The sequence below is a fragment of the Lethenteron reissneri genome, chromosome 33 (genome assembly GCF_015708825.2).
Source record: "Lethenteron reissneri isolate LAM-NWPU_2019-01 chromosome 33, ASM1570882v1, whole genome shotgun sequence".
Lineage (NCBI taxonomy): Eukaryota > Metazoa > Chordata > Hyperoartia > Petromyzontiformes > Petromyzontidae > Lethenteron > Lethenteron reissneri.
Window position 1 is genome coordinate 5,963,872 of NC_083811.1, and position 25,029 is coordinate 5,988,900.

General features: G+C 42.4%; 2 protein-coding genes across 2 annotated transcripts in view; one reads left to right on the forward strand and one right to left on the reverse strand.

The window, feature by feature from the left end:
- Nucleotides 1–25,029, forward strand: part of SND1 (staphylococcal nuclease and tudor domain containing 1) — a 217,751-nt gene that overhangs the window by 140,748 nt on the left and 51,974 nt on the right. The gene's annotated exons all lie outside the window — the stretch shown is intronic.
- On the reverse strand, nt 19,510–24,716 carry LOC133350264 (leucine-rich repeat-containing protein 4C-like). Its single transcript, XM_061564428.1, has 2 exons — nt 23,031–24,716; nt 19,510–22,830 (listed from the first exon to the last, which is right to left on the reverse strand). The coding sequence occupies exon 2, from the start codon at nt 22,022–22,024 to the stop codon at nt 20,003–20,005; it is 2,022 nt and encodes a 673-aa protein (XP_061420412.1). The 5' UTR covers nt 22,025–22,830; nt 23,031–24,716; the 3' UTR covers nt 19,510–20,002.

Here is a 25,029-nt window from a genome sequence, read left to right on the forward strand (position 1 = left end):
TGTTTATTGATCAGGAATGGACTTTACTTGCCTTACTTAGGTATTTATTTTGGCTGCATGAGACTTACGCATTGTTGTAACTAATGCATGTGCAGAGATTGCTAATCGTCCCATGTGCCTGAGCTTATATACGATATTTGTTTTGTTAAAATTCAACAAAAGAGTGCCGCCCACAATTATAGTCCATAAAATTTTACATTTAACAAACAACCGAGTCTTACGCTTTTGACATCATGAGCATATGACAGGTGACTTGTAGGAATATTTCATCAAAGCCACGTGTACTGTGGGGGAGATGAGAGAAAGGGAGAAGAGTGATACGGCGGCTGTACACTCCAGTGATACTTCAATACCTCGTTTGTGATTGATGCAGAGCTGCTTAATTGAAGAGTTGAAAAAGCTTTTATTGAAGGCACATCGCAGCTTGGCATATGTTTAATAAAATAATTCTCTTGAGATGGAATATTTGCATTTTAAAATGTCATGTTGTGGCTTTGTTTCCTGGTGGCAGGCTGGATACTGCGTGTTTGTAGCATTTTGATTAAAACAATATATATTATTGCAATTTTATTTAGTTTTCATTTTGAAAGCATTGCTATATTTCAGGTTCACAGGACCAACATTTGTCTGAACTTAAATGCTCATCTTTAAGATGCAGTGAGTTTTGCTTGTTTTCATTTATGTCTTTATTTGAAGCAACGGTGTCCTTAAGTGTCACATGGCATTCTGTGTAAAAAAAAAATGTAAACTACACTGAGCAATGTTTTTCTGAAGTAAAAATAAAAGCTTTAGATAGACCAGGTCATGTTATTGTTCATCACACAATATGCCTGCTTGCCTGTTAAATTTCCCACTGCGTAATATCATCGTTCTATGCTGGGTCAGCATTGTTAGTTTAGAAACCCCATCTTGCTCAAATATGTGTCGATGCAATTGGTTTGTGTGAAGTATATTTAACCTAAAATTATCACATGTGAATTGTATTGCAGCAGACCGTGTTAAGGTTGTTCTCGTTACATACGTACCTACATGTTTTTTATTTACTCTTGTGAAAGTAAAATTGCTCATTTGAGGAAGCCTCATTGCACTAGATAAGTTAATATTATCAACTGGAGATTCAGTATCAACTATTTTTGAACACATGTGTAAAACATGTGGAAAACATGTGGAAAACATGTGGAGAACAAATGAAACCTTGTGAAACTGGAGACAAAACTCACGTAAATTATTTGGGACGTAGTTGTACTTGGTGCAGTGAGTAAAACAAGGAGGGAACTCAATCAATGTCAATAACGGTAGCCTTGTATATCATAGAGGGGAGATTAGTGCAATTCGTAGTCTCTCCAGAAAGTTTAAAGAGTCACTTTATGTTGAGTTACTCGGCTAACATTAAGGTTCTCGAACTTCTCAGCTGAAGGTTATTAAAGTGTACGCTCGAACAAGAAGCTGCAAACATGTCCAAGTATTGGACAGATGTATGAGAAAAATAACCAACTGCTAAACGAAGGCGAAAAAAATGAGAGTATCATAATGTGCGACTTCCGTGCAAAGGTAGGTGGTGAAAGGAGCAGAGATGGGAGGATGATGATGGGCCAATTTATCATTGTAAAGAGGGCAAAAAGAAGTGGGAGTCCGCTTGAGTTCCCAGCTAGCAAGGACAGGAATGGAATGAGCATCTTGTTTGAAATGCATTCGATCAAAATCGACACGGACGAGCCCAAATGGAGAAATTATAAATTACATTGACTTGGTTCTCACAGACACACCTCGGTGTTATCGGAAGATGTATCTTCAATAAGCAAATTCAAAACAGGAAGTGCTGACAGGCATGTGAGTTACATTTTTACAATTGCGAAGGAGAAGGCAAAGCTAATTACAGGAACGAACATGACGGTTGACATCAAAAACTAGCTCAGGAGGTAGGAGAATTTAGGCTGTTTCTAAACTCTTTATTAAATCCATAGAAAAGCAAAATGATTAAATACATGTTACCACATTCAATCGTGAAATATATAAGATCGTAATGGACAGTGTATGCCGACAGGGGAAGTAGGCATGAAAGGCAGAAAACAAGTTATCCAAATAATGCAAAACACGATGTAAAATGCACACAGCTTTGCAAAAACTTCAGAAAATTGAGAAAAGAATGTGCTGAATGATGACGTTTTTAATTGGTGCGCAAAACCAGCCATGACATGGACTTTGACAAATAATATTTAACAAATGCAGAAAAGTGTGCAAAAGTAGCCCAAGAAGATGCATGCCTTCAAAGCACACCGAGTGACATAAAGAGGGAACACACGGGCCGGACAACAGATGCAGAATTAGAGACGTCACGTTAACTGCTCAGGCAATCAAGTGAGCTTTGGGCAGGAGACGTCGCCAGCAGGGGGATGACGGCTGAGGGACGGACTGGTGATCGAGTGGCAGCCGATGGGATGGAGTGCACCCGAGAGGACCCGACCAACGTTGCACTTCCGCTTAGCACGGGTTGGCTTGCGTACGGCGTGAATGAAGTTCAGGATACGTGCATGGATTGCGGTGGTGGAGCAATGACGTCGGCCTTGTGAGCATGAGCAAGCGGGGGGGGGGGATTGTGGCGCCGTGGGACTGTGAGCAGTGGCGATGATATGGGGGGAGGCCTTCATCTAGCAGTGGATAGAATATGGCTTGTGTCTTTTGGCGTTGTGCTTGAATTGTTTAATGTTTTTTGCAGTCACACTTGGAGAACCGGATGTACATAAAAACCTGCATCTTGGATTGCAACATAAAAAAATGAATCGCTTTTACTACTTTGGATATATTTGAATAAATTGTGATCATATGATGGCTATCAAGGACCGTAAAGTCCAAAATGCAATCCACAAATGCAGGAATAAACCATGAGGTTTTTACTTGGCATTGATGTATAAATCAGTCGGATTCATTTTGACTGTCATTTTGCTTATGCATTGTTGCATTATCTATTGCAAAAATTTTAAGATTAAAAATAACCTTTTCCAAGGGATGGTTCCATCTATTTTGATGAAATCTTTTTTTTACAATCGAAGGCGCATTGTGATAAATTAAAATCGGTTATAATTTTCTAGCTAACATCATGCATCATTTAACTTGTACAGTTGACAAAGGATGCTTTAAACGGCATGATAAAAACAGAATGTAACGTGATATGCACGTTTTAATATGTTTAATATAGTCGTGGAGCTCAGTTGAACAGGAAATAAAAAAAATCCTCTTGGCATTACACAGCGGTAAGATTTCTAGCTGTAGTTTGTTATTTGTAATGCCAAGGTCATTTCTGCCCGGGAAAACAACTAAAAAAATACACTTTTAAAGGACCTACTCTTTCGGGCAATCGCCGTGCCTTTAATTGACACTCATATTAAAAGGTGTGAACTCTGCCCTCCGTTTATCTAAGTGTAATGAGCGTGTATACTCCGCGCAACTATGACACGGGGAGATGCGAGCAGCATTTCCGTTATCTCACTCCCCCCCCCCCCCCCCTAATCTGTACGATTGGAGCAATGCATTCAGTGGAAGTCCTGACAGTGTTGCAGCATCAGCCAGTGTGAGCACTCTGGGGACGTTTTCTTTGCAGTTTATAGTGCTTCATTAGGACGGTTTCTACAGGGAACATGGAGATTATTCAAGATGCACTGTGTGTTTCGTGGCTATTAAGGAAAGAACGAATAATGGATGGAACTGGACTTATACTTCAGAACGAGATGCTTGCTGCTGGAAATAGAAACCTCCGTTACCTTGACATTTTATATATATATATATATAAAAAGAGAAGCATATATATAATGATGTTCCAGGCAAATTTGTAGTGAGGAATGTGATCATTTTTTAGAGAACATTCTGATGTATTTTTAGTTTAATGTAATTAATGCACATTATACGCTCAAGTTAAAATATAAAGGATTTGGAAACGTGTACTGTGCAAAATGCATTTTCCTCCTACTAATTAATGGAACTAATCTTCCATTTGTCTTTTTTTCTAGAATTTGATTGATAGACAACTTAATATTAAATGCCATTATATCATCATTACGCCGAGTGTAGAAGATGGTGACATATGATTCAGTAGAAACTGATGTAGTCATTCATACTCTTAAAACCTAAGGCCTGAATGAAAATTATATTATATAGATATTATCAAAACCACTCAAAGATGGAACAGCTACACTGAGATTGTATAAAATAAAACACAAATTGGAAGAGAAGTGTTGCAGAGAGATAGGCTTTTACCAGGGAAATTCAGTGAAAGAAGATATTTTCCAAAACACTTGATTGCATAATCAAAAGAGGTAAACATAATAGAGAAGCATTACCCATTCCAGATTTTCTGACTCTAGTTACAAGAACCAACTAAAATGTATGCAGGAATTCATTGGAAGACCTCACCTGAAGAAGTGAGAACAGGTTAGAGTGATTTTGTAAAATGGAGTTTAATAATGAAAGTTACCGTAACAATCTGCCTGAGGAGGACGGTTGTCACCCTGATGCATATTGCCTGCTGTGACATAGATCAGAAACATGGACGTTGATAATGGAGCAAATACTGAAAAGTATACTAAGAAGTGTGGAGAGAAGTGTGCTTTGAATTACACGAGAGATGGAAAGAGGAAATCGTGGATCAGAGAACAAATACAATTTAGGGATACCATGCTGACTTAAGAAGGGCGAGTGGGCTTTTACAGGACACATTGTCAGAAGGGATGGTGGCTGATGGAACCCTGAGAGAGCGACCACTACAGAGATGGAGTGATCAGATTTGCTCGTGGGCAGGAGCGGGGATGGATTAGGGAATCGGCAAAACCTTGGAAAGGGGGATGGTGATAATGGGGGGTGGCCTTCATGTAGGAGTGGATTCATCATGGCTGCTAGTGAATTTATCACAGGTAGATCAATTAGTTTAATGCCGACATTTTTTATATAGGCTTATTTATTTATTTTCATTACAATTATTGACATCTTTACACTAATTGTCACCTTTTGAAAATGTAATTGATTGTTTTTTGCTGCAATGTTGCAAGAGACTCATTTTCTGATAATGAATATGTTTGTTGTTTAGTGCACAACCATTTTTTTAATCCTGCAAGAACATCACATCCGATTATTTTTTTCATTTCGAAGGCTGCACAGGAAGCAAAATGTGTCGTATTTGGACAGCTCATTGATTTTCAGTAGGAAAAATTGGGATGATAAAACATGGCTTGAACAACGATGAAAAACTGGCTCAAGCAGACTAATAAACTGAGCAAGGTCAGACTGCAAATGACCACGACCAAGATGAGATCAGCTCTTTGAGAGCAACAGTGGGCCGCTTTGTTAAGTTGCAGTTGTGTATTGGTGCTAAAAAGTAATTTATCATTTCTGTCGTAGTAAATTCTACCTGCAGATGGTCATGCAGATTGTTGACTAAAGAGGGCAAAAGTGGAGGATTAAGACGGCTTCAGGTGACCGTCACAAAAAACGTGTAACGGCGTAATTCACAGGACTTGTTTTAAATTTTGTCAGCGGTAGCAGCGGCTTCATAAATTATTAGGCTACAAAAGTGCCTCTTAATTTACCCCGTATCAGCACATACTCTGGCGTGTTAAACAAGAGCTGAATTAATTGGCCTTTTCCTAGGCTTGCGGTATCCAAAGGTGGTGACATTTCGAGTCGGTTTACAGAGACACATTGTAGATTTTATATTAAAAAAAACAAAGACGTTCATGCCACTTAGCCCTGTGTCATATGCCCGATGTAAATGTTTAAATTTACATGAATTACATGCTTTGCATTATATGCAAATCAATGTTATTGAAACGTATTGAATACATTTGAATGCAAATACCATTTGTAATGTTTCCTCATGAACATGTTCTGTACACCGAGGAATATATGATAAAAGTGCATAATTGACGAAGTAACATTTTTGTAAAAAAAAATTACAATTAAATTGTACTGTTCCATATATCTGCAGCTTTTGTGCAAATATATAATTGATCGTGCATTTTCAAATTTCTCCTCACGTTTGACCTCTTGGGGATGTAAGCACAAACATGTGAAATCTCTGTCCAAGAGTTGCAATGTTGAAAGATGTAATTATTGAAGATGTAAATCACCCGGTAACACAATCTCATCATAGCTCAGAAGCTAAGCAGTGTCGAGCCAGATAATTATTTGCTTGGGTGAGCACCAAAGAAATATCAGGTCGCTGTGGGTGAGTTGCATTAGCAGCTTAAATAGGGAGTGCTTTTCTGTCGAGGTTGGGATTCAGGATTCTCTGCTGGGAAAGTTACACTTTTTTCGCATGAAATGTAAATCTGAGGTTCTAACTGATCTGCAAATGTTACGAACTCTGATACAACTCGACTTGAGCAAGGGTATCTTCACCTAAAAGGTCAACTGCTATTTTGGAAAATTAATGGATGAAATAGTTTACCTAGCAAGGGCTGGACATCTGTACACATGTGGTTACCTATTTTGAACCATTGCAATTTGGAGAATTCAAATAACAATATATTTGTATACCTTTTACTTAATTGAAAATTTTCACTCTTTACTTTATACGGCCAAATGAGATTAATTACTTGAAGCCTTCTTCCACGGGAATATGTTGTATCTTAATCCCTTAGGTCACTGTATTTTATTTAATTGTGTCCAAGTCGGCTGAAGTGAAATAAAAAAGGCTGATCAACCATGATTGCAATACTAATGTAGGAGATTTTTTAAATTGCATAACATCCCACGTTAAATAAAACCTCCATTTAATACAAATACAAATTTGCTTTTAGTAGTATACGAACCTATGACGGTTTCGATTGCCGTGCAGTTACGTGACCTGAAGGGAGGTAAGAGCTTTGAAATCTGGTGTAGTTTAAGTAAAAATTTGCCCGTGACCGGGTGGCATGGTAGCAGGTGTTCGTGACATCATGATACCCATCTGTTTCTGAAAAATGTGATTATGATTTTTTTTTCATTGCCTGTCTGCTGGCATGTGCTAGATTTTTATGCCCTGCATCATACATTATGAAGCAACTTGCTCTTGACCTGAAAATAGGTTATGTTATTGAAGCTCTTTGGTCTGAATTAACTGGGCCTGTATGTAGATTCACCTATGTTACTCAATAAGACTTATTGCACAGGTAACGGTGGCATTTGACTGACAAAAATCACATCTGCTGATAAAAATGTTCAGAACGAGACCTAGCAGTGAGACCCACTGAGAATAACTGAAGCCATTTCATAAGCGCACCGTAATAAAATAACATTATGCCAATACTTATTTAGCCAAAATTTTGTTGGAGGAAATCAACTGGAAAACCACGATAGAATATGTATACTTAAGGAAATAAAGATCAAAGTTATGAAATAATTAGGCAGAATTAAGTTTGTTGTCCTTCAACAAGCTCCGGGATAAGAAGGCTCAGAATTAAGTTATTTTGTAAAACTGAATTTTGATCATGAAAGACAACCCACTCACCATGCCTGAAATTTTTTTCTTTTTCAATTATGAAATATTACTTGCAATGATAAGTGTCTTCGAAAAAACATGGAAATTGCCAAAGAAAATGGAACAAAAGCTGACAAAAAAATCATAGGGCTCTACAGGGGATTACTCGGAGAGACAGAAAAAGGAATGCATGGATCAGGGAACAAACGCTAATTAGAGACATCGTCTTCACCGTTGAGGAAGTAAATAGGATTGGGCAGGACATATTTCTGGAATGGATGATGGCCAGGGAAACAGATTGATGAAAGAGTGGCAGCCAAAGGTGAGGAAGTGCCAAAGAGGGCAACCACCATGAACATGGGAGTTATGACATCAGGTCAAGTGCCGAAGTGAGGTGGATTGTGGCATCACAAACCATGAGTAATGGTGATGGTGTTAGACATTGGCTGATGATGGTAATGCCAATAACTCGACTTTTTTTGTGTATGATTGTTTGCATATTTTGAAGGGTAAATTTCGTTTTTGACTTAACATTTTTTATGTGTGCAGCCTTTGTTACGTTTTTAAGTTCTTGGCCACTGCCACGTCAACATAGAGTTTCTATTTCTCTCTTTAATCCTCACCCTTTCAAGTGAGGCAAACTGGATTTTAAACTTCAGGAGCACCTGCCTGTATTTCCTGTTTCAAAGGCTAACTGAGCGAAACAAAACAAATCCAAAAAGACAGCATGTGCCAACAAATATATTTAGTTTTTAAGCGTACATATTCTCCCTTGTGATAAAAACAATTTGAACCATGTGTGAAGATTTAAAACATTATTTAAATTCGTAATACTCAAGATCAGGCAGATTCGTTCGTTGGGTTTCTATTTTACAACAGCCTACAATTTCTCACACAAACATATGGCCAACGGCAGATAAGCATATTAAAAGTTTTGAAGAGTCATAGAAGTGGAAGAACTTGGACTAGCCTCGCAAACTAATGCACAGGCATCATAGATAGACATTCATCTGTGGAGATAACAATTTTGTCACCACATGTTTGGAATCGAGCACTTATTTTTGATGCCTGCTGGAAAAAAAATCTTTATCAGACCTTGTCATATATTTGTGGTCACGGTTGCTTGACATGTACAAGTATTAGAACCGTATTGTTAAGAAAAAAACTTTTCAGCAAATTTTTTTGGGATCTGGTTAAAAGGCTGTATATTGCAAATGTAATGGAATTTCAGCATCACACATTTGCACTGTCAAGATATCAGTTTTGTACCAATCCGTTATCTCACACTGTTTTTTAGATGCACAATGCTTGACATACATCACTCAAACATTCTTTTTGGGGTATTGCTACCACAATTGTAAATGTCACTGCATTCTTTGCATATTACTGTCGTCTTCAAAGTAGATGTACTACACAGCTCTGGTACTGGTAGGAACCTCCTGGTTACACCAGCCCACAGGGGATTATTGTGTCCGTCGTGTGGGGATGGGCTGGGTGGGGAGGGGCTGGGTGAGGGGTGGGGCTGGGTGGGGAGGGGCTGGTCACCCCGTGGTGCTCTTATAAAACTCAACGTTTAACCTACTCACGCCAGCTTGTGCCCGTCCTCACAGTCGGGCATATTTGCGGAATACACCACGCCGCCGTTGACTCTGGCCATTGACCGAGCAAGCCAACGTTCCTACCAGCTCCCTCCGCAGGATTTTTGTGTCTTGCTCATTAAATTATGAAGCAACAATAAATTCTTATAATCATGTATAGAGGTTACTTGGCAACCTCATGACCTAAAATATTTTTCTTCATATTTCTGCACCTAGCTTTGAACTATCATTTTACATGAAAAATAACGTTCGGTTATATCGATCATTATTCTCGTGAGGTCACTTAATAAATTGCTGCAGAGTACTTATTAATGGCTCGCATTATGCTATGTAAACTCCTAACAACTTCCATAGGTACAATTTACATTTTGGCCAGGAAAAAAAGAGAATTATATATTAACGTATAGGTGGGAGACAGTAGTGGCACAGTGGTGAGCGCATTGGACTGCAAACCCTGCCACCTGAATCAGATTCCCAGGCACAGTTATCATCGGAGGTTCATGATATACGAATTGGTCCTGGTCCTGGGCCCCACCTCCTTTACCAACCTGCATGGAAATTATGGTAAGGAAAAAAAACCCCATTACAGATGGGGCGTTTGGAGCAGCCTTCATACTGTAGTAGATTAACAAAGGGCATTAAATGAATTGTCATTCATGTGTACAGCTCTTGTTTATATGTGCACGTGACCAAATCACACGGAAAGCACACAGTTGCATCAGCTGTTTGAGTTGATTGAGGCTAGATAGTACTTGGATGCGTGACCACCATGCACAAATACTGGAGGTTGTAAGTGGCAGAGTTAGTGTGGCGCATCGTGAAGAAACTTTGCACCACACATTATATGACCTTGCGTCGTTGCGTCCCACATCACCAATACAGATGTGCGCGATGACTGACGTGGTGAAGTATGATCAAATAACTTCATGAGCCACATGGTGTGGGAGGTCTTTCTCCAGCAGTTGATTGACAAAGAGCTGTGCATGCGCATTCTTGAAATATTACAATAACTTTGAACATGTCTATGCTATAGCTGGTATGAAGGTATCCACTGTGAATTTTTGTGGGTAAACTGACATGTGGACATATGCAGCGCTCTCAAAAAAATGTGATGCCTCAACTATACTTTTTCCATCCTGGCACTCGTACTGATTGATATAAATAACTGACCCCAAAGGCCAGTTTATAGTGGAGCTCTCATGGCAGTGAAATGTGTGGACTGTAAAAATATTTGATTTCAGTCTCTTTTTTTATTGTGCTTTATTTTTTTGCTACCGTGAAATCCCATCGCTGTAAATTCATGTCCACTGCAGCACAAATTGGAGGCTTGGTTCGTTATTTTCAGAACGCACTTCATTACCCTCGAAAGACCTGGGAAAGGTGGATTTTTAATTAACTTAACAATAGGGACATGGACTAGAAAATGGGCAGCTATTGATGTGGGTGTCTGTACATGCCTCCAGAAATATAGCAACTAAATGGACAGGCTGAAAGACAGGGAAGGCCCATATTTCATAGGTTGCAAGGCCGCCAGGGGGAATACGAGTGACATAAATTACCTAGGGAGGGCAGAGTAGTCCGCAACTTTGTGGAAAAATAGATTGTTTGAAAAATGTTGCATCAGAATCCATTATTAGCTTCAGTGCAGTGAATTTATTTGTTTATTCTTTCAGAACTATGAGAAAAAGTGAATAAAAGCACCATATAATAACACCCGTCCAAGCTTTATCATTCCCAACTGTCAGTGCAGATTTCTTTGGCAGAGAATTCCATCATGTGGGGATTCTGTGGGGTTACGTAATGTAATCCACAATCTTAGCGGTGGCAAACACAGCACTTAAAATCTCCCCGTTTGTCAGTTGTGGGGTCAAGGGCTAGGGATGGGGCGTGTCTGAGCGACTAGACTTTTTCCAGCGGGAGACTGTCCTACCTCCCCTAGTGAATACACTTAAATCACTTCCATGCATGTGTCCAGAGGGCACCGTATACTACGTCCATCTTGAAAAATAGACTTTTTTACCGCAATGGGCTCTGACCTAGGTATAAATAAAGCTTGCGAATGTATGTATGTGCATTTAAGTGTGAAACTTTGATGCAATGTTAAATATTACGTATATATAAGTGCAGCGTTGCACATCCAACCATCACCCAGTGCCCAATTAACCGCCCGCACCCAGCGTATGAAGTATGTGCGTGGCGTAACTCTCATTTTCCTAAAGGTGTTTACAATCGAACCTTTTCACAAATATGTAAGGTGTTCTTAATCTCACATATATTCGCTTACTTATAAAGTACACTAAAGAATGTTTAAAACAGTTTGTGCATAGTTTTGTCTCATTACCTATTTGTGCACGGTGTAATTACATTTTCTCCAGATATTCACACATCTGACCACACAAGTCGTCCCCAGAGACACGGATACACCATTGTTGTACTGTACTGCATAAACATGTTGGAGTTTACAGAGCAAAATGTGAGATGCTAGTGAGGCTCTTAATTTTGTTGACGTAAAAAAAGTGGAGCCATTTGTCGACCACAATGAACCAGGGTTGAATATCAGGGATTTGAACGATGTCATCACTTTTTTTTAAGGAGAGGTGCATTGTCTTGGGGCGGTGACATGGTCCGGAAGTAGTGCATTCGCCGCTGGTTCAGCAGGTTGTGGTTTATGAGTCTAGTTGGCCACCCTGGTTAATACTGCAGGTTGGCCACAGTTGACGTTGTTCACGAGCCCGTGGTATAATTCGAAAAAGAGTAACCATTGTGCCGGCATCATGGTCCACATCTGAAAAAAAGATTCTAATTACTTGAATTGGGAAACAACTAACTTAACTGGGTGATAAAAGCAATAATTTCCCACTGCGAAAAACGTTTGCAGAATCCTCCTGAAAAGTCTCGAGACACGATGAGGCGTATGTGCACTATCGTATTTAACGCATAGAAACAAATGGAATGAGTAATATCTTGTGGGAATACTTGGGTTCTTTTCTCATATTGGGCACAAATAAATATCTTGGACATATGCTCAGTTATCTACGCTGATTAAGTAGACACTGGGGAATCTGAAAAGGAAAACCTTCTTCCAAAGATGTTCGACTGGTGAGGGAATACTTGCAAAGCTTGCACAGAGGGAGGCAGTAAAACCAATGGAAACTGGGGTCTCAATACACAGCACAAGTATGGCAATTAACAAAGAAGTGAATCTCCAGGGAATATGAATCACATCTACCTGCAACAGTTGAACGCTTCAAACATTATTCCAATACGTTGCTTGGTATTAAAGCTGCACAGTTTGTCCATTTATATAAAAAACAATCTAGAATCAAATAGGCAATCCGTTAGACTTGAATAGTTGTAAATCATTTGCTGACGTTAGAGTTCTTTGGCACTTGTGAGCAGTTATAGTACTTCCAGTAATTTGCTTTTCTGGCATTCTGTCTATTGCTAAAAGCTGCAAAGGAGCTTCCACGGTAATTCTACAATGTGCCTTGCCAATAAACGGCCATCCAATCTAGGCTGATTTGTAGCTTGGACTCTATTGGCCAGTCTTGGCTTACAAGGCCCCATGTGGGTGACTTGCAGGCAGTGTGCAGCGGGGAAGCTGTCCGTGGCAAAGTGCCATGTGAGGGGAAGGCTGCACTAATTTGGCCTGTCAGAGCTCGGCAGTTTTCTTGTCCTTTCTGCGCTGCTGCTTCTGGCTGTGTCCTCTTCTTTCTTTGTCTTTGTCCCCCCCCCCAGCCCATGCTCCGTTTTGTGCACCTTGTATCATGTTCAACAGAGCAGTTTAACAGAAGATATGCTCAATTTAATTAGGCTGTTTGAATACTGCTTTGTATCTGCTTGGTAGTGTATTAATTTTAGCATCTGAGGCTATACAATGTTCGTATAATAATTCACAGTTTGTGTTTTATTAATCTCACACGGCGTATTATTTCCTTTAATTATAAATAAAAGTTAAAATTAGAAAGTAAATCCTCACATTTTTCGGACGATGCTTACACCTTGAATCAAAGCTTCGAACCATTAAATTTGTTTCGGCTAATGCAGCCTTTTAATCACTATTTTCAGACATTAATGTGTTTTTCATAATTGCACAGGCATTGTTACCTGATCCATGACATTTCCCAGATGCCGTTGGGGTGATGAACAACAATTATATTGGAATTGTCGGTGCTGATAAGTTCAGACCTGGTCTTTGAATAGGGAGGGCATTCCCAAGGTTAACTACCAGGCACTGAGGCCCCCACGGTACCACAGAGGATTCCGTCGCTGGCGGTGCATACCCGCACTTTTGGGATCTTGACACTTATTTAAACCTTGTGGATTACCATTTGTTCTGAGAAAGGTCATTTCAAAAATATTGATTTACTGAGGGGGAAAAAATATTGGAGAAAGGGGTCCATTAAAGGATGAAGCCACGATAAATTTAAGTTTAAAGGATTAGCATATATACTGTTTTTTTGAGTATGAACTAAAATATTTATCATATTGATTTGTTAATACAAATATTTATAAAACTGGAAAGAAATGACACAGCATGCCGTTTTTGTTGATCCAAAGAAACTGATAAAATAAAATATTTCCTTTATTGATTCATTATATGAACCCAGCCAATGGTTATAACAGCACTCTTCACATTTCAGAAATTCACACTGGTTTTTGATGGCATCATCCATTTGGTTTCATCTCTGCGTTATTCCACACCTTCCACGAGAAACATTCCTTTCTTGTGTACAGCGTGTATTAAAAACTCGTGCCGAGTATTGGGTAAATTCTCTTTGCTGTGCTAGACGGTGTGCACAGAGTAAGTGTGTGTTCACATTGGCTTGTGGTGATGTTATTGAAGGTGTACCCCACTGTAAAGATGAGCCGGAGCCAGAGCATGCTTGGATAGAGCCCCCAGGGGTTACTTTGTTTCTCTTCTGCTTCCTTCCTGTCAACTCTGTATTTTCGTTGATGGTACAAAATGTCTTTTCTGCCTTCTCTGCAGTGTAAAAATAGCAGCAGGATTTGGTCCAGAGCTAGAAATAAAACATGTTTTGAAATGCGGGGGGGGGGGGACGCCTCGTGCTGTCTTTATCAATAATGTGTGGACATTAACGACGGGCAGTAATGCAAAGTGGTGCATGCAGTGCGATTAAACAAAAAAAAAGTCGCATCACAATTTATCGCGCGTTACGCGTAAGGTAATCGCATTAACAATGATACCATAGCTTTGGCTGTACAGCCCTGTATATACCTTTGCACCTGCATGCAACCGAACGTAAGTGTGACTGACACACCAGCTGATGTGCAGTATACGTGCATTGAGTACTGTATGTTGCACAGCAAGGCTGCTGCACTTACCATTGTAGATGTACACAATTTTGTTTTGTCGCGTATCCTTGGGAATATATAACTTAGGCCAGCGTCTAAATGGTCATGAAAATATTTACGATTTCTCGACATTCTGTACACACTGGCCTTTCAATGAAAATAGCATGTATTGTGATAGATTTATAGTATTAATTAAATGTTTTCAACTAAACATTTTGTATTGAATTGTGAACGTTTGGTAATTAGTGATATGTAATAACAGCATTTCTTTGGCATATCTTTGCATTTTCACCCGATGCTTGTCTCCTTTGTATATGCCCTCATCTTTATATCATCCATTTACAACCATATTTTCATCCAGTTGGATGGCAGAGTGATCAGATCATGTGGCTTATAATCAGAAGGTTGCCAGTTGAATGCCAGTCGTAGGTTGACTCAGCCCTTATTCCATTAAGGGTCTAAAATAAGTACCACTTTAGGGGAAGCCATCTCTACCGTATGATTGTATATTCTCCACCTGTGACATAAGTGGTGGGAATGTGAGTTGAGGACCACACTTTAGACTTTTTGTTCCCATTCGAGAAGCAATCCTTCCATTACCATCTGTGTATCCATTTATCCACGTTTTTTATTCTAGCCACTCTGCTACACGTGAACTGGTATAAATGAAGTGCCCTGCTGATGCAATAAGATACTAAAATGCCAGTGCTGTCCATTTTCTTATTTTTGGAAGCATCTGGCTTTCAAGTAGCTTCCAAATTTTTTTTTCCTTCTCATAAAACTGAAGCTGTTTTGGCTTCAATTGTTTTCGCAGTGTGAGCTTGGGCTCTTGCTGTCAGCAGCACAGGATGTCGGTCCCCTCTTATAATCCTTTGCTATGATCCCACGTTACAACACTTCATATGGCGAAAAATAATTTGTGTCTCAAGGTAGGTCGCTGTAGGACATCCTGTCACTTGAGGCCTTCAAAGCTGAACATTCCTAGTTTTATACTGGGGGGCGGGGGGGGTGTGACACATTGCTGTGAGGCCAAGGACCGTCTTCCAAGGTGTTGATGGACATTGGAATCATCGCGTTTCCATGTTTTCTTTGAGGCTTAACCTGCTGCTGCTGCTGTAGTTGCAGAGCACCAGCGAGGTAAAGTGAGGAGCTTGTTGCAGAGCAATGGATGATGCAGATAGTAAGTTTGTAGCGTGGTGTGTGCAGTAGAACATCCGTTACACGGGGTATACACGGGTCGGGAACATTTTTGTATACCAAGGCAGTTCCCGCCTCGCAGGGGGCTGGCACCTGGGTATCTTGACTGCTGTGTGACGCACACATGCCTCAGGCAAGGAGAGGAGAATAGGGAAAGGGAGGAGGTGGGTGATTGTATGGAACACCTCCTTGGGCTGTCCTTTAAATAGTACAGTGTACTGTCCAGTTATTGGCTAATTGGTGTGTCACCGAATTCGGACAATATCCGCAATGAAATAGGGACAAACATTTTGGTTAATTTCCTAATGTGCCAATTAATTGTCCTTAAGAAGTACAATATACGTTCAGCAAGATTGCTTAAAAGAAAGTCAAGTGTTAAAATTCGTTTGTTATAGTTGTGCGTATCTTTGGTTTGAATGTAAAGTGCCAACGTGCCGCATTGTCATTATGTTTGAGCTACAGCCTTTCAAAACTACACCCTACTATTACCCCGGGCGTCATCTGGCAGTATAATCTATGAGGGAACGTATAAGAACCAGGGGCTTGCTCAGTGCTGAATTTGAAAGCAATTATTAGTAAAAATAGGCATCCAAGAGACGCCTGTCACGAAAAAAATAAGCATTGGTGTGGTTCCATCTATTCACCACAAGGTTAATAAGTATTAGGGGAAAAGCGAGCTACCTGCGTTTGAATTACTGGGGTTTTTGTTTTGTTTATGAACGATGTTATGTTTATGTTTTGTATGCACTAGTTGTCAGGAAACAGATGGAAGTAATGACCCATGCTAGAGGAAATTGTAGAGGCAATCAGTCGGCTAGGTGGTGGACCTTTATGGTCCTGCTCATATTTGATTCGTGAAAAATTTGGAACATTTTTTTTTAGTGTGCACCTGTTTCTAAGATTGCAGTAATGTCAATGCACATTGCTTTACGCCTTATTGCTCATGTGACCATCATTCTCTCTGTTGAATATCTAGGCTCGCTGCCTACCTAATTCTGACAAGATATGTTCATCTGGTTGATTTCTTGATTTACTGACTTTTTATTTTTCATCTTGTCGCAGTATTTAATATTTGTACAACTGAGGTGGAATATTTAATGGTTTGCGGTGTTTTGGTCGTTCAATACGGACCTGCCATGCCATTTAAAATTATAGGTTATGCCATCAGGCGTTTGCCGCAGTATTGTGGTTAGAGTTACCAGCTGCGCAAATAGCAACACATTCTTCTGCAAAGCACCCATATCAGGTGAGACTGGCAAGACCAATTATATAATAATTATTGTTGCATTTGATTCGAATTCAATCCCCAACACGCAGTATTATGCAATTCCAAAAAACAACTAGCTGGGCCTTTTGTGCAGGCAGATTAGAGTCAACATTGTGTGCTGGTGGAGCCGAAAGGACAGCGGGCTATTGATGTAAAATTGCGATTCAAACATGCTCACTTGCATAGCAACAGAATTAGGAATGTGTATTGTAATGGAACTTGTAGGCAAAAAATAGGTTTTAATTAAAGGGCAAACCATTTTTTTTTTACCAAGGCTTATGTTTGAACAAAACAATCGGTTATCATTGAAAAATGTTATAAAAGCTATAGAAACAGCATTTTCATTATTCTGGGGATAAATGTAATAAACATAATTTATGCTGGTTCATTAGCATATGTTTATATACATATCATTTTTAATTGTCTCAAGTTGTACATTTTAAATTCTGAAATAGTCTCATATATAGTAACTCCAGTGCCGCTTATGAACCAGCTTCATGCCCTGCACCTGCACCTTACACTCTGTGGCGAAGACTTGTGAGTACACCACAGTACTGCGCAGAGTAACTGAACCTCTTCCACACTCGCAGGGTATCAATGGTTCTCAAGACAGACGGATGCCAGCTAAAATATATCGATGGCCATTAACATCAAGGGTTTCAATTCTGTTTGGCAGTTCTACGACATTGCCCTGCATTGGGCAAAATACATTGAAATGAATCTTATTCTCTCATGTTTTCAAAACCTGGAGATGCATTAATTGTTCAGTGTAGACGTTCAAACCACGAATTATTACCTGATTGGGTTTTGTATCAGGTAAGAGATTATTTTTGAAGAACATTTGCCTGGGGTTTTAAACTCATAATTAGATTTCCAAATTTAGAGCTGCTTATTTGGTACTGTTGTCAACAGTATCCGTTTTCTAAATCGGTTCCTTCTGATGATGTATATTTTTCACGTTGTTTTTTCTTTTTTACAAACCCTATTAGCTGGAACATATTTACAAATGAATTCAATAATTTTCCCTTTTTTTAAACCAGTGCTGGGAGACAGAAAATTTAATTACGTTATTGAGACATCTACATCTTTAAAGAATTTACCAGAAGTCCGTGACGTCACGTCATTGCGTATACCTAGTCATTGAAAGCAAGCAGACCAAGACTGAGAGAGAAAAAAATTCGCTTTTGTTGCAACGAGCCTCTAAGTGAAAGCGCGCGACGTCTGCAAAGACTGGGTGGGTGGCGTGGGCAGCCTTCTGACACGCAGCCTTTGCTCCTGCTCAAAAAGAGAAGCGGTATTCGCTGCAATTGGGAAGGCTCCACTTTGCGAAAATAAAAATTCCAATGGTAGGCAGCTCGCACCAATTCCACCTTCTTACACAAACCTCGTCAACCTTTTTTGTTTATGAAAAATTAGCTCTCCTGCCAAACAGCTGTTGCACGGAAATGTTAATCCTCACTTTCAGACCCTACGGGATCGTTTTTTTTTCACCCTTTAGGATTTATGAAATTGTCACAGCACCGTACACCGCAAAATGAGTCTTAGGTGTGATATCATTAGGCGTGCCTCGCCACCCAGAGCTTGTCTTAATTATCGTGTTGATGACAGTTAAAGTCACGGCACAGAATGTGAACATAATTAAATCAATAGTGAGCACCCCGGTGCGCTTAGAATGATGGTGAGCCCGAGGGGGCCAGTTGTCTGTCAAGAACGAATGATAAGACTTTTTTTTGGCTGCTTATTCTGAAGGTCGATAGTCCACTATTAGAGGATTGACAAACCTTTTGGGAACAACCTTTTGTCCCCTGTAGGGGCTTCTTAATGCCCTTCCTGTCTACATTCATTTTTCCAATGGTGTTTATTTCTTTAGCCCCATTAACCAATCCCTTTAAAGATCGTAAAGGAGTTGTGCGCAATCCGAACACGATGCCCGCTGCCCAAGCGTATGACGCGAGGTGGCATGGCATAACTACATCCAGACAAGGGGAGCAATAATATAACCATTTGCAGTAACCGTTGATTTCATTTTCTTTTCCTTCTCACCCTTGCTATTCGACCTCTTCAAATTAAAGTGTTATTTGTTTTCCCCCATGAAAGAGCAGGTCGTAAATTCAGTACCGCATCTTGTGTAAGTTGTGTGCTTTTTGCAAGAATGGGCAAAGTAAATCACAAACTGTTCCCGGCACAAAAATACTGTCAGGGGCATATGGGCTGCAACATTCTTATTTTATTATTCTTTTAAATATTTGTTTTTATATGCAATGCAGCTTTTTGTTGGCTTTTCTATGACAATGCATTAGAAGTATTAGAGAAGCCCTCGACTCATTTCTTGCGATACCTTTCCGTGGGCACAGTATCAAGAAGTGCGTCATATGTTTTCCTCCGTGAATGCCAAAGAACACACGACACCAGATTCAAAAGTGGGCTGTCATGTCAGTTTCCGTGTCCAGTTACACCAGCCACAATAAATAACTCATTCCCCAAAATCAAAACAGATTCTATCAGTGATGCTACCTAGTACACATATTGAACTAAAGATATACATAAATGAAATAAATGAAGAACTGAAATGCAGCTCTTTTTTTTCCTCCCATCACAGGTGGTAAAGTAAAATACTGTTTATATCAACCTGGAAGAAATATTTTTTCTCCATTTGTAAAAACACTCTTAAAACAGGACTGTCATCAGTGTTTGAAAACTATCAATTTTTTATTTAATTCTATTGGCATGTCTACTACAAATCAGTTCATAATTACATTTGTAAATATTCAAACTTCACATGGAATAGATGCTTGATGATCTGACAACATAAAAATAAACTTTGGTAATGTGACAAATGCTACAAATTGTGTCTTTTTTAAATGTTTAAAAGACGCATATTGTTGTGTAGTAGTCGTACATCACTTCACCAAATTAACTAATAACAATGTATATCTCCACAACTGTTTCATAACTAACTTACCTTGTAAGAACTGTACTTTTATATAAAACAGAGGTTTAATTGGCAAATTGACCAGTTAATCTTACATAGGCCACCTTATCAGGACATTGTGACCACATCCTTATATTTCTTTGAATAAAATAAATCTTTTACAAGATATTTGAGTTTTTGCACAATTAAAACCCACGTAGTCCTTTCACGCATACGTACGTACATACATTAGTCCCAACCTGCAATTATATTTGCGTTTCCTGAACATTCTCTTTCGAGTTTGTACGTATCAGTAAAGGTTCATGTATGGAATGGTGAAATGAGTTGACCGCTGTGTGATTGAGAGTCCCCATGTGGTTGCTGTAGCCGTACATGGGCTTGTATGTGCTGTAGAGCCCTGTGGGGTTAATGACCCCGTCGTGATTTTTCTGCTTGGGCGATCCCAGCGAAAGGTCCAGGCCCAGCGGCGAGGCATGGTGAAGGTAGTGCGGGTTGTGCTGCTGCGTATGCCGACCTCCCAGAGTCCCGCTGGCGCCGGCCCCCACGTCCTCGTCCACGTTGATGATTTCGATGGCACGTGCCTGGATCATGTGCCGCCCCTGACGGTGGTGCTGCTTGCGCAGCTTGTAGAAGATGACCAGCATGGCGGCCGCCATGAGCGTGATGGCCACGAAGCATCCGATGATGATCTTGGTGGTCTTCATGACCTCGTCGAGCCCTGCCGTGGACGCCTCGTCCCCGGGGCTCACCGAGACGGCCGCTGGCCGTGTGCCCACGGCGGTCTCATCCGACGGCCCGTTCAGGGAAAACGGCGTGGTGGTCAAACGCGGGGAGTGCGTGAACCCCTTGCCGTCCCTGGCACCGCCGCGCGTCGGTTCGCTCGTCTCAACCGTCACGGTGGTGAAATAGGTATATCCATTGGTGCCCGTGTCCGGTGCTGTCACATTCAATGTTGCCGAAGCAGTAGAGTTGCCAACAGAATTGGCCACGAGACAAGTGTAAATCCCCGTGTCTTGCACAGTAACGTTCGTAAAATTCAAAGTCCCATCGTGCAAAACAGAAATCCTAATTTTGTAAGATCCATGCGTCATTGACGTGCCGTTTGGGGTGATCCACGTCACGGAACTTGCAGATGATGGCGCTCGACATCTCAGCTCGGCTGCCATTCCCTCGCTGATATTCACGTCTGACGGAGGAACCTCGATTAATGGAGGGTAGCAAGTAAATCTGCTGGAGTCCAGCTCCCAAAGGTTAATTGCCTTGCGGTCCGCAGGTAAGGCGCAGCGTGCGCAGCAGGTGGCGTTGTTGGGTACGTTCTCCCTGAGCCACCAGCTGAGCCAGAGAATGTCGCAGTCGCACGTCCACGGGTTGTGGTGCAGATGGACCCGCTCCAGCTTCTGTAAAGGGCTGAACAAGTCATGTGGCAGAGACATGAGGCTATTGTGCGCCAAGTTCAGCTCTTTCAGGGACTGCAGCTCATCAAACGCATTCCTCTCCACCAGTCGCACCTCGGAGTGCATGATCCACAGCTTGCGGAGGTTGGCGAGGCCCTGGAAAGACCCTGGCCTCAGGACCTCAATTCGGTTCCCCGAGAGTTCCAGTTCCTCCAGTCTTACCAGTGGAGAGAGTTTCGGCACTTCACGCAGGTTGCACATGCCCAGGTTCAGGTAGCGCAGGTTGCTGAGGCCCTCGAATGCTTCATTCGATATAAACTGCAGCTTTGTCAGCTCTCCCAGGTCCAGCCGCTGCAACGACGGGATGCGGGTGAATGTATATGCCGAGATGTCTTCGATGGGGTTGTTCCTTAGCCACAGGTCACGCAGCTTTGAAAGGAATTCAAAGGCTCCGCTGGGAATGGCCGTAAGCCTGTTGTCAAGAAGCTCCAGAGTGGTCAGGCTCGTCAGCCCATTGAAAGCCCCCACCTCCACTTGCCGAATGGCATTGCGCGCTAACTGCAGCACCTCCAACCTGTGCAGATTTCTGAAGCTGTCTGCTTGCACCATCTTGAGGCTATTCTCCTGCAGGTTCAGAACCCTCGCCGTGTTGGAGATGCCACTGGGCACCTGATTCAGCCCCTTGCGGGAGCAGATGACACGGTTGAACTGCTGCGTGCATGAGCACACAGCTGGACAGGTCTGCCCCTTGACTGGTGGTAATAAAGTCACAACCATGGCAAAGAGGCACAGCAGAGTCACAGATTGCGTGATAGACGTTGGCAACCGGAGCTCGGATATTTGCCTTGGAATCTCCAAATCTGACGTCATCATTAATGCAACTGATTAAAGCAGCAAGAGAAGATTCTAAAAGCTCGCCGACAACGTTCATAATTTTCTAAATCTATGTACATTGCAGTGTGCATTGAAGAGTGCTGTACAACTTTCCACTCGCCGTCCACAAAGATGCATTGCTCCGCATATGTATGGTCCATGGGGGGTGGGTTATTTTTTTAGCCGCAGTCCGTCGAAACTTGGCAAATAAATTACGCGACAGCTATTATGTCAGTCCAACACGTACCGACCACATCTTTTTGACGGCAGGGCGGTTTTCTTTGCAGCAAAATGGCTGCGTGTGGAACCTTTTCATAGGAGCGCGTCCTTGCTCTCAGCTCTTTCTCTCTCTACATCACGAGGAATGACAGGAGGGGTGGGGGGGGTCCCCGTGCCGTGTTCACCAAAATGAGCTTGCGCGCACGCACAAAAACAACGGGTTTACTGGCGTCTTCTACGTCCCCGTTACGTTATTCCTCGGATAGATGTACTTTTTTTGTTTGTTCAATATGCTTTGTCGTTTGTTCTTATTCGCAGAGGATGTACTTTACACACGCAGCAAAAAAAAAAAATCGTTCTTAGATGAAGAACAACAAAAAAAAACCGTATCGATAAAACTTACTGCGTTTTCCTTCTCATTCAAGCGGCGATGGGTTTAAGTGTAGCTCTTGGTATTTCTGGCGAGGTTGATCTCTCTCTTGCTCGTTCGCGTAATTCCAAATTCGCGTTTCATTCGCGCAGCTGCTGCTGCTGCTGCCCCCTTCGTTTGGAGGCTGCTCCGAGAGTGTGGCGGGCGCAAGCTGCAGCTTCGCGATCAAAAGAACAAGGCACAGAGGAGGGACACACAGACAGAGAGAGAAAGACATAAAGATCAGCCAGCAAAAGAAACACATCAGGTTTTAGCCATTGCGCGTGCGTTACGTGCGTTACCGCCGTGCCGAATGCAGAAAGACGATGTAACAGCAGCAGCAGCAACAACAATAATAACTACTTGAGCGTTCGGTACCTTTCTGAAGATGATGACTTCCATTCGTTAGCGCCGTCACTTCGAACGTTGCGGAGTTCGAGGAGGCGGCTGGTGGTGCTGCTGTTGCGGCAGCGATTTTTTTTGTCGATGTCCTCGTTTCTTATTTCTCGACGACGGTCGGTGCACGAACAACAATTGCTGTTTTTGCCGCTCGAAAAAAGTCTTTTCACTGCCCCCCTCCTCCTCCTCCCCTTTGTCCGGTTGAAACGAACCCTGGCACGGCCCGCGAGCCTCTTCCCAGGCAGAGTTTGTTGTGTGTGGAGCTCTCAATCATTCGTTCGCTTCCATCACACACCCCCCCCCCCCAAAAAAAAAACCCTCTTGCTCGTCGTTCGGTGGGGGAGCTCCCCCAATATCTCTCGGGGGGGACAGGGGGGGAGGGTTAGAAGGTTTTTTTGGTTATTTAAACTTCCAAATGTCCGAGAAGAGCTGTGCAGCAGATAAGACCGTAGCAGCAAGTCACCACCTGGCAGTCGCTGCTGCTGCCGCTGCTGCTACTGCAGCCGCCGATGATCTCTGTTCCAACCCCCTCCCCGTGCACCCGCGGGGTCCTTCCGCCTTCCCTCGTGCGCTCGCTGTGACCACCAGCAGCAGCAGCAGCCCCACCACTCAGCCACCCATCACCCCCCCAACCCACCACCAGCAGCAGCAGCCCCACCACTCAGCCACCCATCACCCCCCAACCCACCACCACCACCACCCGGTGCGCTCGCAAGCACGCAGATGATGAGCGCCGGAGCAAGAGAGACCGCAGCCGGGGCAGAAGTGTTGTTTGCGAAGCTGTCGTGGTGTTGGTGGTGGTGTTGTTGTTGGTGGGGTTGTGGTGGTGTTGTTGGTGGTGGTGGTGTTGTTGTTGTTGTTGGTGGTGGTGTGGTGGTGTGTGCTAGCGAGTGGCGGGCGAGCACGTTTGTATCCCCAGGGGTAAGTTTAAATGGCCCAGCGGTGCGCAATTCTTTTTTTTTTCACTTCTTCGTCGTTCTCGTCGTCGTCGTCTTCGTCTTCTGCTGAACACTCATTCCTTCACTATCTTTTCTCTCTTTAGTTCGCGAACAGCGCGGCGTTCACTTCGTCGTAGTCGGCGACGAAATGAAAATCAACAGCAAGGCTCTTTGACGCATTTTCATTCATTTCTTCGGGGGGGGGGGGGGGGGGAGAGGAAAAAAAACGAAAATAATAAACGGAACAGTCCACAGGTATACTGCAAACGCGCGCGCGAACGCGTATTTCGCAAAGCGCCCGGTTTTGCTTGGCTTTTCCTTTCCTTTTTCTTGATAAAACAGCCTTCTCTTGTCCAACGAGAAAGTCTTTTTCGACAGCCACGGGGTGGAGGCTTTTTCCTTCTTCACACCCCCCCCCCTCCTCAACCACCACAAAGCACCTCTCTTTCTTTTATGTCATCCTCATGGGCTCGTTGACTTAAATCGCTCGCAGCATCTCCGAAGGCCGATGGTGGGGGGGGGGGGTTGTTGCTCGGCCAGCCACAACAACAGCAGCAGCAGCAGCTGCGATGCTTTCGCACAGACGCCAACGAGGAAGAGGAGGAGGAAGACGACGAGACACGCTAATCCCGCAGCGCTTCTCGCTGGCCGGCCGTCCGGGCAGGCTCACCCACTCGCTTCAAGCCCCAGTGCTACACCGTCGGCTTTGCTTTCACTCTTCCCTCCCCCCCCGTGCTCTCGTCCCCGCTCACAATCCCACCCCCAACGTGATGAATAAAACATAATCATCCAATTACTCCCCATCATCTCCGCGTTGATTGGTCAATTGGATTACCGCATGACGTGGCTGCTGCAATGCCACGTGACGAACATCGAACACCCCTCCTCCTCCTCTCCTCCTTCCTTTCCCTGCAAGTCTTAAGACTGCGCCACCTCTCTCTGCAGCGTGGGAAGGGTTTTTTTAAATCACCCTCCTCTCTCTCTCTCAAACCACTGCCACCACCAAGCCAAGCACCCGAGACAGACCGGCTAGCACACAG

Bases quoted from the DNA above. Each gene is read 5' to 3' on its own strand.
- LOC133350264 (XM_061564428.1), bottom strand. From the start codon at position 22,024: ATGATGACGTCAGATTTGGAGATTCCAAGGCAAATATCCGAGCTCCGG.